Source organism: Epinephelus lanceolatus, chromosome 8, assembly GCF_041903045.1.
Source record: "Epinephelus lanceolatus isolate andai-2023 chromosome 8, ASM4190304v1, whole genome shotgun sequence".
Classification (NCBI taxonomy): Eukaryota; Metazoa; Chordata; class Actinopteri; order Perciformes; family Serranidae; genus Epinephelus; species Epinephelus lanceolatus.
In genome coordinates, this window is record NC_135741.1 from 27832079 (window position 1) to 27847214 (window position 15136).

General features: G+C 41.1%; 1 protein-coding gene across 1 annotated transcript in view; it reads left to right on the forward strand.

Annotated features, from left to right (window-relative positions):
- The window catches only part of cntn3a.1 (contactin 3a, tandem duplicate 1), a 109173-nt gene that overhangs the window by 26722 nt on the left and 67315 nt on the right, over positions 1 to 15136 (forward strand). Inside the window, exons 4-5 of the mRNA XM_033629325.2 lie at positions 478 to 653; positions 14065 to 14160. Of these exons, the coding sequence (XP_033485216.2) occupies positions 478 to 653; positions 14065 to 14160 (272 nt within the window). The remainder of the gene's footprint in view (positions 1 to 477; positions 654 to 14064; positions 14161 to 15136) is intronic.

Sequence of the window (15136 nt, forward strand, 5' to 3'; positions counted from 1 at the left end):
GCAGTCCTGTTGCTCGGTCTTCCCGTCTGATAATCACTATGATTGGGGGGAGGTTATTTGATTCATGGTGAAAAGGCCTCCCTCATGTGGTTGTCATTGATGGACAAACAGACTGAAAGGAAAACGGAAATGTCAGAGGAATGTAGAGCATTTGATTTGTGAGTATGAGATGTGTTTGAAGTGAGAAAAAGCCTGAATAGAAATGAACAGTCTTTTGAAATGACTGTTGCTGATTGCTTCTCCTTTCAGTTATACTCATTTTTTTGGTTTTGCTGCAACACACATCACACTGTATTATTTCTCTCTGCTTTATCCACAATTAGGGCCGTTTGGTCACAGTTTTTGGGTACTGGCTACTCTCTATTTTAAATTAATTGGACTTTTTGCATCAGCCTCAGTTGGTGTGAACAATGGAAAAATGCAGGAAATTGAAAGTTTCTCATGTTTCTGTTTTGTATCCTCTGCTTATGTTCGCAGGTGGAAGCTCAATGACTCTTTCATCCTGCCCAGACCAGGGTCACGTTATTCTCTAATGGGAGGAAACCTACACATCAGCCATCTGAACAAAGAGGAAGATGTTGGCATCTATCAGTGCCTGGCATCAAACTCGTTTGGTACCATCGTCAGCAGAGAGGCCAGTCTGCACATTGCATGTAAGTCCATATTATATTTAACTAAATAATGGGTCATTACAGAATGACTGGTAATAACCAGTAGCAGATTTGAGGAAGGATGTGAAGAGACATCATCCCCCTTGTTAGCAAAATGACCAAATTGCGCCCCGTCTTATGAACCTGCTATTCCTCTCCATCCTTGGGTCTGGGCCCAAACATTGTTCTGCCAGGACCCAGACATATAGGGGCCTTGATACACCAAGGTGATGGTCAATTGTTGGTCAGTGTTGAGCTGTCGGTGAGAATTTGTTGCCTTAGTTCTTTGCTGTGAGCCCCGCACCATTGGCACTAGTTGATCCTTGTTGGCCCCTGTTGGCTTTTTCTTTTTCGGTCGATTCGGTTAGTCTGTCAAAGAGAAAAACCTCTCTGATTGGCTGACTGCAACTCGGTGCAGGAAAAGAGAGACAGAAGTGAGGAAGTCAAACAAACTGCTAAAGTCAAGAGAGCATGAGATCAACACAAATTTGTTATGTTAGTTGTGATTATTTTTTTTAGTCATTTAGCTCTTTAGCAGAAACAGTTTGTGATGGTTTGTGTTATTGTGTGCTAGCACATGGTAAATATCCTTTGTTCTTTCAACATCTGGTTGTGTTGCTAATGTACTAACTGGCTAACTAGCATCTTGAATCCATCCTGTAAAGGCCCTGACACACCAAGCCGATGGTTGGCCATCGGTCAAAGTCGGGCCGTCAGTGAGCATCTGTCGCCCTAGTTTTTGTGGTGTGTCCCACACCGTCGGCACTTCGGCAGCGGCAGCTTTTCGGCCGATTGCGCATGTTGAATCGGCGGCGGAGCTTGTCGGTGAGAGGGATCACTCTGATTGGCTGTTCAGGTTTTATTTCCTCGCCCCTGTAGCGAGTGAATCTGCCTGTAGTGAAACCGGGGCTAACCAGTGCTTTCTCCTCAGGCTCCACTTCACTCAGCTGCCCACAGACCTGCTGCTTCTTCCCACTTTAACCTGAATAATAAACCGGGGCTAGCTGTGAAGCTAGCGGAGCGTTAGCCGCAGCATGACTGGAGTTAAGCACAGCCAGTTAGCCTCCGCTAGCTTCCCAGCTAGCCCTGGCTATCCGTTTAGATCCAACTGGGGCACCAAGCCCTGGTTTGTTATTCAGCTTAATGTGGGAAGAAGCAGCGGGTTTGTCCGCCAGCTGAGTTCAGTGGAGCCTGCGGAGGAAACACCGGGACCGTCTGGATGAAATAGTCCGTGGAGGTGCTGTGGTGCTCGGCTGCACAGATAGGAAACCCCTTGGCTGACAGGATGTACCACTCTCTCACTCCTCTCACGCAGGCGTAAGTGCAATGTAAGTGCTACTTGGCCATCGGATGTAGTCTTTGTAGTGCGTTCAAATGCAACTCACACAGGGCGACCTGAGGCGACATAGACGACGCAACAGCTGGCTTTCGTCGCCGCTTGTTCTTTGATGTCTGTTTGGTGTGTCAGCACCTTAAGTCGTCTAGTTTCCCTTTTTGAATGACAAATAGAGATTACTGCCACCTGCTGGAATGGGCAGTTATTCCTTCTCAACAAGCATATATGCCAGTTGGCAGTTGGCTGTGGTCTTTGCAGTGTGTTTACTGCAACTTCTTGGCTGAGACACAGGCAACACGAGGCAATGAAACAGTTAGCCTTCATCACCACTAGTTCTTTGATGTCGGTCTGGTGTGTCTGGACTTCAACCGCTGAATTATCGAGAACTATTAAATTTTTCTGTTTTAACTGATGCAGCATTTGTAGCATTGGTTTTGTGACCATGAAACTTACAGACCACACACACACACACACACACACACACACACACTGGAGAGACTAGATGAAAGACAGCAGTCGGAGAAATATCACAGTCAGAGAAAATCATTTGACATGGCGTGTTGTGAAGACAGAAAAATAGACGGCGAAAAACAGAGCTTTTAATGAAGAATGGACATGTTCATTCTTCCCAGGGGCAGTTGAAAACCAGTGCGTCTCATCATATGTTCTGAGACCATGGCAATTATTAAAACCGGAAGTGAGAAGCACCACTGTTGCATAAAGCAGAGTGCATCCTTTGAGCAAACATATCCACTCAAATCCGAACTGGGGGCACAGAAAATAAAAGTAGTCAATCAATGTATTTGTCATATGAAATCATGCAAGGTACACCTCCTGTGAAATTGAAGTCTTTATGCAAGTTAGACGTTGGGGGTGGTGGTGGGTCCATTCTACCTCTTAAATATTTACCAAATTGCTGGTAATAACCCTTCACTTATGAAAGCAAAGCTACAAGAATATAATAGTTTTGTTTAATTGTCTCGAGCAATTTTTCTTTTACAGTTTTATCACTTTACTTCACTTGAGTTTATTTCACCTCAGTTCAACTGTGCTTCTTTTAAGTTCAGTTCAGTTTTCTTTTCGCCTTAGAAAGTAAAAGTTTCATTAAACATCAGATGTTCTGGTTCACTGAAACTATAATGACCCAGCAGGATTCTCTGGAAATGTTGTCAGACCTGATCTTCTCTAACAAAAAAAACCAACCAGCGACAGGAGACTCTTACAGTAGGCTGATACTGTTAAAGTTAATAATGCGAAAAGACAAATTAACCGGCCATGCTCCTGTCATGGTGTGCTTTTATCCTTTAACCCTGATTAAAGCTCCAGTGCTCTTGTTTACTCTGTTCAACTCCTCACTCCTCTGTGATGATTGTGGTGGGCCTTGACAGACCCCGTATAGCTGGTGCTTTACAGCCTTCATCCATCACTTTTTATAAGACCAGAGTCTAAGGCATCTCTGATGGCAAGGTGAACTTGAGGCCTCCACTCTTGATGGGCAGCCTATATCAAATGACAGCCCTGGTATCTGTGAACAGATGGTGCAGCTAGATTGAATTCTGATGTCTGTTTCTCTGCCATCGCTGACGCAGGGATGATCCTTGGCAGGGAGAGCACCAGAGGTATCCATCTAGCCGCGATTTGGTGCTTCTTTGTCACAGAGCGGCATTAAATCTTCAGCATATAGTGTAAATCGGCGCCATGAGTTGCCAGCGGGCTGTTGATCATATTCACATTTCCTATCAATTTTCGAGACCTGACCTGAACTGTATGTCATTGTGATTGGTCTCATCCATTGCCTGGGCCTGACCTGGGACCCGCTGCTTTTGTCAACAGATGAGGACAAGCATCAGTGCTGATGTGTCATACATCTTATTTATTGCTCTCGGTTTAACTTAATTAAGTGTGCTCTATGATTGAGCGGGTCCCAGGTCAAGGGAATAATTCATGGAGGAGCAGCCTGTTATGAGAGTCAGTATCATGTCATTTGTAACAGACTCTGACTCAGAGTAGCTCAATATGCTCTCTCAAACACCAAGGGGCTTGCATCTCTCCATCTCGTAATAACTCTGAGAAACAAAGACCAGGTAAAGGCTGCTAATAACGAAAATGCAAGGATCTACAATAATGTGTAGCAGGTAATCCTATTAAATATAGTCGCCTAAAACCAATGCTTTTGGGCACTTCGCTGAAAACAAATGTAGAACAGTGATTACAGCGTGTTCATTATCAAAAACACTACCTTCTTTAACAATGTAGCCTATGTTTGGGATTTATTCATGGAAGCCCCCGCTGATGTGGTGAACAAGATTAATGTCTAAGATTTGCACCGACTAATGACGTCCCATAACATTAAAATTTTGTACTGCACGAATGTGTTGCGCATACATAGGAGTTCAGATAGCCTACATTTTAATCCTCTGGAGGATGGATGATATAACAGTGCTGCTACCATCTGGTAGGGGTTTAAACCTCTAAAAGTATAAACGTTCCTGATCCTGTTGACAATACAGACTTAAATGTTTAAAAGGTTCTGCTCGCCTGCTGGGAGTGCTGGAAGGAATAATCTAGTTGGTTATCGAGCCAGATTGAGTTTCCTAATCTCCAAGGGATATTTTCGGTTTAAGTGTAAGGATTTTCCCTGATGCAAGATGCAACATTATACAACAGATTTTAAAGGCCTGCAATACAGGCAGAGCGTATAGGATGCCTGATGTGAGGAAGGAACATGCTACTGCCTAAATGCTGCTTATAGAGCCACAAGGGTAACACAGTGTTTAATGAAGGGTGAAATAGCTGTATTTATGAAAGCAATGCAGGATGCGACTCCCTTGTATCTTGGTTCTCATGATTTCGTCGATCAAATTCTGTCCTGTAATTGCACATAATTTGCATTTTTTCCCCTTACTGGCTGTAGTCTAACCTAACTGCCTTATCTGTGTAATTACTTTGCAGATTTCTATCTTTTTTTTTTTTTTTTGCTTTGCTTCTCTCATTTCCATCAGCTCTGTACTCCTTATTCATTGCTTCTGCCTCAGGTGAACATTAAGTCTGTTTTGAGCTGGAGAGCATCTGAGGAAGGGACAATAACATTTATTGTCAGCACTGTGATGCTAAGTGCTCAATCTGGGTTTCGAATCCTCTTTTAGGGAGGAAGGTGGTGGGCATTTTCTGAACGTAGCACTTCACAACAGTGTCGTAATTGTCAGGAGACACCAGCAGTAGCGCTCTGTAAGAATTAGGCCTCTTTGATGTTTATCACTCCTCAAATGTCATGTGTCACTCACAGTTAGGGGTTCACTGCATGATGCCGCGCTGAGAACAGAGGGGAGTGGAGGGAAGACAACAAGCAGACTTAGATGAGAGGAGATGATGGTTTTTCACCATCCACCAGTGCTATTCATTAGAGCTGTACCGATAGTTCGAAGCTTCATTCATAACGTTGACATTAAACAACCTTTGAGTGCTGCACAGATTTTTATTTTTTATTTTTTGCTGCATGTCTATTCACTCGGTTTTAACCTGATATCTCTGCAGAGTTGCAGATAAAAATTAGGCTACACTGATATAATTAGTTGGCGGCATGGTGGTGCTTTCTTAGCACTGTGGCTTCACAGCAAGGGGGTGCTGGGTTTGACACCACCAGTTGGTCGGGATGACTCGGGGGCAGTTTGACAACCTGCTGTCTCTCATTGGACTGTATAGCTGTGGGTATCCAGCAACCACTACCGCCACTTTCTCCTCCATTGTTTAGCAACTGTAAACTTGTTGCCTTGACCACCACACAAGGCCCGCCTCTCTAATTATCTGATTGGACAATGGGGAAAATGATGCTTTTCTGCTCTGAGTTGCAGTTTATTTAACTCAAGGAAATGGCAACACGGCAGGCGACCTAGGGCGCAGAAAAAACGCGAGGTGCATTGCAGCGCAAAAACTGTGAGCAAAAAGCTTCATTCTCATTAAAAACAATTACAAAAAGAGGCCTTCAGCTGCTGAAATGCTTTCTGTGTGATCAGGGCCATAGATTTCAGCGGTGGCTGTGTCGAACTGTTTCCTACTCTTGTGATCCCAACATTTTAAAATAACTCCAGAGCATTGTCCAAAAGTTGAAATTTATATTAAAAAGATAGATGTAATCATTAGTAACAACCATGGATTGTCATTAGCACCCACCTGCCAAATGCAGATAGAATTTGTCAGTGGCGTGTGGTGGCGGTTGTCATCACTTGCCTGTGTTCAGAGGCTGTATCACTCCCTCTTCCTGTCCTTGCAGTTCTCACCTACTCATACAACTGATTGCTAACAGCAGTTAGTAATAGTAAGTTACCAGCAGAAGCAGTGGGTGTTTTTGCAACTTCATCTTAAGCCCTATTCGGACAGGATTAGTTTAACCTGGAGACGTGGGCTAAAGTAATTACTACCAGGGATTTTAGTCCCGTCCGAACGGGCCATGTCTGTAATCATTACGGATAATGTCAGTAAAAATTACAGCGACTTTTACCTTCTGTAAAACGGTCTGGAGAAAATACCTTGGGTAATATTAATCCCATGCGAACGTGATCCTCTGTAAAAATGTATGTAAATATTTCGCCACGTCCTGTTTACAACTAGTTTTCCACGTTTTTTCGATGATGGAGGCGCTTGAAGAAGCATTCGGTGTTGTCGGCAGTCGTGATACTGGACATTCTTCTAATGATCGCATAGCCCTACGTGGGAGACCAATCAAAAAGGTCGAGAAGAAAGCACTTTTCAGAGCCACGAGACTTCTGGTTGTGTTAGGTAGGCCTAAAATAAATCTAATCATTGTGTACACACAATCCTGATCATGGGCAATATTTCATATTGGGCTAATCATTAATTATTATCATCCTTCAGCTGATGCTTACAGAAAGCAACGTAGCACGCACATCCCGACAGGGAGGTGACGCCAGGGTGCACATCGAGTTACCACTCCCATCTCTGGGAGAATTATGGAGATTTCTTGTCCCGTGCGAATCGGACATTTATATTACAGACATCCTGTGGTAAACTGACATAAATCCACATCCCTATGTAAGACTAATCCCATCTGAATAGTACTTTATTGGATTGTGATATTTAACAACTTCAGTAATATCTGCTTTCTACATTCCACACACAGCTCCACATTCTAGGCTGGGCTGCTCTCTGCTTTCTGCCCTCTGAGGCACGGCAGCCTTCGGTATTGATAGGCTATCACTCATGACATGCAACCAATCGGAGAGTGATGCGAACAGGACATTGAGGGAGGTAACATAGTGGTTACTATAGACAGAGAGGCGGCAGCATCAGGGTCAAAGTAGTGCATTTTTCTATCAATTGATTTTATTGGCTATCAGATTTTTGAATAGGATTCTGATAATCAAAAAAATGCAGAATATTGTGGTCGATAATAAGCCAGGCTGATAAAATGAGGTCTTTCAACACACATACTTATGAGAGCTGAATACTCGAGGACTGTAGTGTTATACATTTTATGTAGTCTTGATTTGGGTGTTTGTGGTTATTTACATTTAGAAGGGATTGTAATCTAGTTCTTAAAGTGCTATAAACTGTAGCACACAATCAACTTAAATGAAATAAATACGTAATTTCCTAACAACAAAATTATGTCTAGTGATAATGTTGAGTGGCCTGTAACTTTGTAGAACTAATCACAGTGGCTATTGAGCAAAAAAACAACATATGACAACATGTTGATTGCAGCACATATTTACTTAGTGATTAGTAACCCTTCCCTCTACAGCCACAGCCAGTTTTTCCAGTATCCAAGAAGAAAAGACCGGATACTACATGGTGAGAATATTGACTTAAACTCTATCACTGTGCTGTAAGTATTGCATGAAAATGGCTGAAAATTACACCTGTGAAAAGAAGATGAGTGCTTTCAAAAATAGCCAGACATTATGATAACAGTATAACTCATGTGCCACACTTAAGCGACCGTTAGATTCTGAGGTTTCAATGCAACATCCCACATATATTGTGGACGTAGGAATTAGGACAATCATTCTCAATAAATTAGTTTTTCTCACAGTCACATTTTTGAGGGTTTACCCATTTAAAAAGGTTTTATTAGACCTTGCTGCACTGAACAAGTGTTTTTTCTTTCCTTCTTGAGTAATTACAAAAGGCTTTGACTCAGCTATTGTACTTGGCTGCATGTCAGAGTTTTCTATTAGGGCTGCTTGAAAATGGTTTCATTATTTTCCCCCCCAAAACCACATTCCATCTTTGATGTTAGATGTCTAATGACAAATTCATCGTGTGTTTGTTTATGTGAGAAAGTAGACATTTCAGAGCTGAATGAAGTTGTTACTTCTTAAGAAAAAGAGCAGATGAATTTCCATAAAATTCTTAGTTTTTCGCAGTAACACTGGTTAATAGCTAGTTTTTTCAGGGGTGGTCATGTTAACCATAATTTCACAGTAAATAGTTGATGTTAAAATGCTGTATGGGAGCTTTAGAATTAGAAAGATTCCAATATTGATGTATTTGTATAATAATAATCTTAATGTGTCCGTGGCTGAGTGGTTTGCCTCACAGAAAAGTTCTGGGTTTGACTTGACCTTTGTCCTTTTGTACCGTTAACATGTTCATCATGTGTCAGTTTCCTCCAGGCACTCCATTTTCCTCCCACGCTAAACACATGCATGTTACATTACACGTTCCCCTGCCATTGCCCTTGACCAAGGCAAGACATGATTATAATAGTAATGATAATGTTATTTGTATGGCACTCTAAAAGCAAGGTGCACATACAGTAGCACTTTCCAGTGAAGGTAGATGACATAAAAAGACAATCACACATATAAAAACAACTGCAAAAAGAAGTCACCATCCATTGGTGGAAAAACAATAAAACACTTTCAACAAGAGTAAAAACAAACAAATAAAGAGTCTAGTGGTCACACAAGTTGGCAAGGTAAGGCCTAAGAGCTGGAGTTGGTCTTAAGTGCAAGTATAATTTGATCGGTAGTGTGTAGATAACACAGCAGCGGGACAAGGGATCCAAAATGTCCTTGGCAAAAAACCACCTCATGTCTTTGCACTAACAGCTTCATCATTTCTTCATTTAAAGCCCTGAATTTTAGATGCATTAAAACACACTTCCATGCCTTTTTAAGTAATTCAGGAAAAGTGAGTCATTAGGTAAAAAGGCTTTATAGAATGATGGCATTAGTCAGTGAAGATGAAAAATCAGTGGATGTCATCACATTAAAATTGGTTCCAAGGCTCTTTCTAATTGCCGTTTGACTACAGCTGGGTGGGAGGTGACGAACTCACTGGCAACTCACACAGCCTTGGCTGTTTCAATTTTGCAGCTCCAAAACTGATTTGGCTTGGTTAGAAAAAGGAGGTGGCTCTTGTGAAAACATATTTAGGGCATTTTTGTCTATTTTTACATAGTTTTCTTTTTTATTCATGACAGTAGGAATTCTAGCAATCTAGCACTTTGGTCCAGTGCTGTACAACCTTGGTCACTGGATTGATGGACTTTGATGATACCCTGGTATTTCATCTTGAGCCAGCAGCTGGTTCAAATTTCAACTTAATCACAAAATGCATTAAAAACCAATGACAAAAATCCCATCAGCTTTGGCTGTAATTCCACAAGTTTATGCCAAGTTCACATCTCGTGGGAAGGAAATTGGAAAGTAGTGATAGAGAAACCTTTTTACATTTACCAGATGATAATTACCGTTCATACTAATATTCTATTTCAAATGTAAAATGAAACGTCTTTGTGAACAGTGCTGTTTGATTAGTAGGATAAACGCCAGAGGGTTCTACAATTTTTTAATAGTATATTCTATCCAAACCTGCTGCGACTGGTCAGCATACATGAGAAACACAGAATAACCTCTTAATGGAGGTAAATTATACCATTGCTAGATAACTTAAAATAAAGCCCCTTTTGGAAAGTTTTAAAAACTCTTTATGCCTTTTGTCCAGTGGTTAGGTGACAAATGTAACCACATCGCAAATTGCCCTCGAGCTCACACTCCAACAGAATGGCTTCAATTTTTCTTCTCTACAATCGCCTCTCATTCATTACAATGGGTCACATTGATGTAGCTAGCACAAAAAATGCAAATTCACATCCAATTTCATGGATCTGAAAGCACTCAAAATAGCCTGAACCCTGCCATGGAGAAGCACACGGAGGTGCAGAGCCGTGATAGGCTTGATAAGATGATCCACGGGGTGCAGAACAGCTTGGGTTGTCAGGCATTGTTGGCTTTTAGTGTGTCTAGCTCATTTACGCCCCACCATACTCCAAAGGAATATTGATCAGGAGAGCTTCACTCTCAGTATGAGTTGAGCAACTCTGAAATTTTCTAATGTGTGTGCCTGATTTTTAGAGAAGAGTTAAATCTGTTCCTGTATGTTGTTCGCAGTGCCTGCTGACGGAAAGGGCATGGCGGGCAAAAGACATCCAATATCTGGCTCTGTATTTCTTTGTAATTATGGTAAAATATTTCATTTGATGCACTGTTTGTCGACCCCAACTTTGTGCTCCCTACAGCAACCACACACACAGAGCACACACACACAGACACACACAGACGGTTGTTTGGAGCAGATGTCTTACGTGAGCTGTTTCAAATATTGGTAAAGAGCGGATAAGAGGAGTTGTTGCATAGTAATTCTGCAGTTTAATCAGAGACGACAGTTACATCAGTGAATGAAGTCTGTTCCTTTTACAAAGCTGAGAACCTTCGTCACCCGTGCAGCTGGTCGACTGACAATAAATTAAAAGTCTGTTATATTCAAGATTCTCAAAGAAATATAGTACACTAATGCATGTGTAAGAAGAAGTTGTTCCAATTCAAAACATATGTCATCCAAGCAAACTTACAGACAAAAAAATGTATGTATGTATGTACTATATGTTATATATGCTCTTAATATTTTATTTAAAAATGTCATTGTTTCACTTTAATTATTTCATTGCCTTATGCCTATTAATAGTAATAATAATAATCATAAGCAGAGTTACATTGTTGGAAAACCTTAAATCAGGGAGCAGACTCCTGAGGCCAGTAGACATTTTCTCAGGAACCATCAACATATTTTATACACACAAAATCCTTGTGACAGTGGACCAAACATTTTTCTGCAGCAACTGTGAAATGACAGATGACACACTGTAGATAGTGAATTATTGCTTATCAGCATTCAGATGACACCACTGTGCAGAATATTAACTCAAACCAAAGGATTCAGCTGCTGGTGCTGCGACTGTCTGACTCAGCAGCCGGTGGCCCTGCCACAGCAGCTATAGTTTAATATGTTACCAGGTAGCTTGTTTGCCTGCTCGCTAAGCCAGAAGAGTATGTGGAGACAGTCGAGAAAAAAAGCGAGCAACTCATAAAAACCACTCCCTCGTTTTTAGACACACTGGCGGCATGGCTTTAGGGATGGCTCTGTCAGCTGGTTGTTCCACCACTGAGTGGATTGTTCTGAAATTTTGCACAGACAGTCATGGTCCCCAGAGGATGAAACCCTCTGAGTGGTGATCCCATGTCTTTTTCTCCAGCACCAGTGACACATTAGTTTCATTTTAGGTACTGAGTGAAATGTCTCAACAACTACAGTATAGGCCTTTTTCACAGCGGACATTTTGACATGCCATAGTAAGAAAACACTGATTTAAATTATAAAATTAATGATGGACGATTTCCATTTAGCTGCTCCACCACTAACTGGAGCTCATGCGATAAAATTGTAGGTGCCAGTAACCAAAAACTGAATTTGGATGGCATGTATTAATGTATGAATTTAGTCATATTAAATTGACAGTATAACTGATGACTGTATGCATACTGAAATGACCAGAAAAGACTTGTGTTTGTAGGTTAGCATGCTATACCCACATTTGTTTCTTATTCCAACATGACTTAGCCACAGGGTCAGGGCTTCACAACTTAGTAACACATAGGACTACAGATGTATTGTGCTGGCAAGATGGAAAAAATAAGAGAGTTGCCAAAACTGGAAAGTATCCAGCCAGTGTGCAACCAGTTAGCACCGTGACAATGACCATGGTAAATATTATTCCTACTAAACATTAGCATTTTCACATTGCCATTGTGAGCATATTAACATGCTGATGTTAGCATTGATCACAAAGCACTTTAAGTGCAGCCTCACAGAGTTGCTCGTGTGGCTGTAGACCTCTGTCTTGTTTTAAATGTTTGTTTCTATCTATTTCAACAAAGCAGATGAAACAAGATCAGAATTATATGCTTTGATTAGCCAGCTGAAAGATGATTTTTATCTCTGTTGCTCTGAGTTTCCAATGCCAATTGCAAGCAATGGCTTTTGCCAACTACTGGATGTCGTGACCGTCTCAAAGCTTTAGGTTTAATTCAGTTTGAAGACTTACTGTGGTTTCTATTTTTCACAGTGGTTACCCCACTGATGTTAAATTACAGTGGAAACAGGCAACTATTTAACTTTTCCCTTATAAGCATTTCCCTTATAAGCATCCCTTATTGATATTATAATTGGTGCTGCTGTTGCAAAGACAAATGGATCATTTCTCATTTTCAGAACCTAGCTACTACCACAGTTTCCACACTTACTTTGGTTGTTCCACCGTTGCCATGTACGCCACTGGGGATATTAACTGCACAGTGCTGATACTCTTTGGTAACTTGGGATAGCTAGCGATACCTACTGAAAAAAAACAAAAGTGCTATTCTCTGTCTGTTTTGGTTGCACAATAGTTGATGGACTCTCTTTGTGCTGTAAATCAAGCCTTCATTTTCACAGGAGATTGTACCCTGTAGCAGACAGAATTGCATAGTGGCTTCTAGGGACCCAATCTAAAAGCTGATAGTTTCATTATTCTATCTCCATTACACTGTGCAATCAGCATTTACTTCATAATGATAAGCTGAAGTAAAAAAAATGTATCTATTTCCACTTTAAGAAGTGAAGTAAAGCATGACATTACATGAACATCATCAGAGGTCTGAAAATGATTGCTTTTATTAACATTTCTGGTATAAGCGGCATAAAAAGGATAAATTAATACATTTCTCACATTCACTAAGGAGCTTTATCACATCTAGAGGGATCTACAGTGTAGACGGCTTGCTGGTCCAGAGGGACCCTAATGGTGCCCAATCTGTTCATGCACAAAGAGGCTTCGTGCAATTGTTACCCACGGATCAGCCATAGATGTAGAATTGGCCACTGAAGCATTCACACAATCTGTCCGCATCAAATATGAAAATAACTTAATGATCTCCTCATTAATTTGTGAAGTCATACAGAAGCTTTCCGCTAAATCAGTTGTGAACCAAAAGAAAGCTGCTTTCAATTGTGATAATGCAGTACCGTTCTGCTGGATGCAATTTTCCATTACTCGCGAGGTCTGCAAAGATCACGTACTGTATTTATTATGCAGCGGCTCATCCTGCTGTGCTTGTACACAGGAGGTGTCAGTTTTGCATTCTCTCTCCCTGGTTTTGAATTCAGTCTTGATTATGTCATTATATGGCAGCCGCATATGGCTGCACTGCCTGCGATATCTCCAAGAGCCACAGCAGGCAAGAAAAGGCAAAGTGTTCAAGGATTGCTGTCTCTATTTGCTTTCTCTCAGCAGGTTGTCAACAAGTAATCAGTCTCCATACAAATGATGTTTCAGTCTTAGTCATTTAATTGTTACTGGTCTGTGTGCAGTGGATGAAACACAGAAAGTGATAACAATGTGCAGTTCCAATTAAATTCACTCATGTGTGACTTATACTTGAGGAATTGCTTTCTGCTCCAGTCAGAAGTGTTTAGGTCTTTACAGCCCTTTGTCTGCATTTATGCAAACATAGCATGTTTCATGACTATATGCAAAAGTTCTGCATCATATAGCACTGTTGAACTCTGGTCTGCAGCTGTGTTCTAACCAGATAGGAAATTATTGAGCAGCCACAGATATGACTTGGAGTGCATTTTTATCTCTGTAAACAACTGGACATGCCCTTTTTGCGTATGGCTTTTGCAAGGAATGAATTTATGATTTTTGCTTTATTGCTTTTGTACTGTGCTTAACAGACTTGGAGAACTTCAAGACCCAGAGAAGAAGTCCAGTGAGGGTTCGTGAAGGTCAAGGAGTGGTCCTACTGTGTGGCCCACCACCCCACTCTGGAGGTAAGACTGTTCTGATGTTCTCTATCGTGTGATTTTTATTTTAATCACTATCTTACGCAACTAGTCATATGCGCTGCTCTTCCACTAAAACTATCAGTATCAGTAAAGGCTCATCTCGTGTTTATCTGGGCAAAGAGGAAGTCACGTTTGTGCTCTCCCCGTCAGATCTCTTGGCTGTTTGTTTGTGTTGTTGAGGTCAGTGGAGTGAGTCATTTTTACTTTGGGACACTCAGGCCTGTCAGCCTGATTTTCAATGGGGGCAAGGAAAAACTTTGGCATGCAGACTGGAGAGGTTGTCTGTAGCTAGGGCCCTGCCAAGCTGAGTAATAGAGCCTCTCTCTGAAGGTGCTTTGTTTGCTTCACATCAGCCCTTTGCATCCATGACATTATCATTGGGAGTTAGCATCCCGTGCTATTAACTCCTACACAGGGGTCTGGAGATTGGATTTTAGTTTCTCCAGCGAGCAAGGCTGAACCTAATTCTCCATTGGAGAATCTGGATGTACTGTAACACAGTGCACACAGCAGGAGTGGAGAGGAGCTTTCAGACATTATTGCTGAAGATAAGTTTTATACTGATAGGGTTTTTACTGTAGGTGTTTTTCTCACAGACAGTTTTCTTTGAAAAAGCATCGACTCATCCATTTTGTGGCGATCTCTTAAGGTATGTTATAAGGATATACTGGTATTTCCAGTTGAGCCAGAGCGTAAAATGTTTTGTGTCAAAAAGCTGTGGTTACTTTTAGTATTATTTTTATCTTGTAATATTATTCTACCACCATGATTTAATGTTATTGTGTTTCATCTGGTTGTATGGTAACATGACAATTTAAATATCTCATTTAATGCCAAAGAGTTGAACATGGTTAATTTTATCTCTCTTTTTTTCATTGTTTAAGTCATTTTGCATACATTACACACATCATGATCACAGACTGTATAAAAAAATGACGGTAGCCGACGTGACGTCACCCAT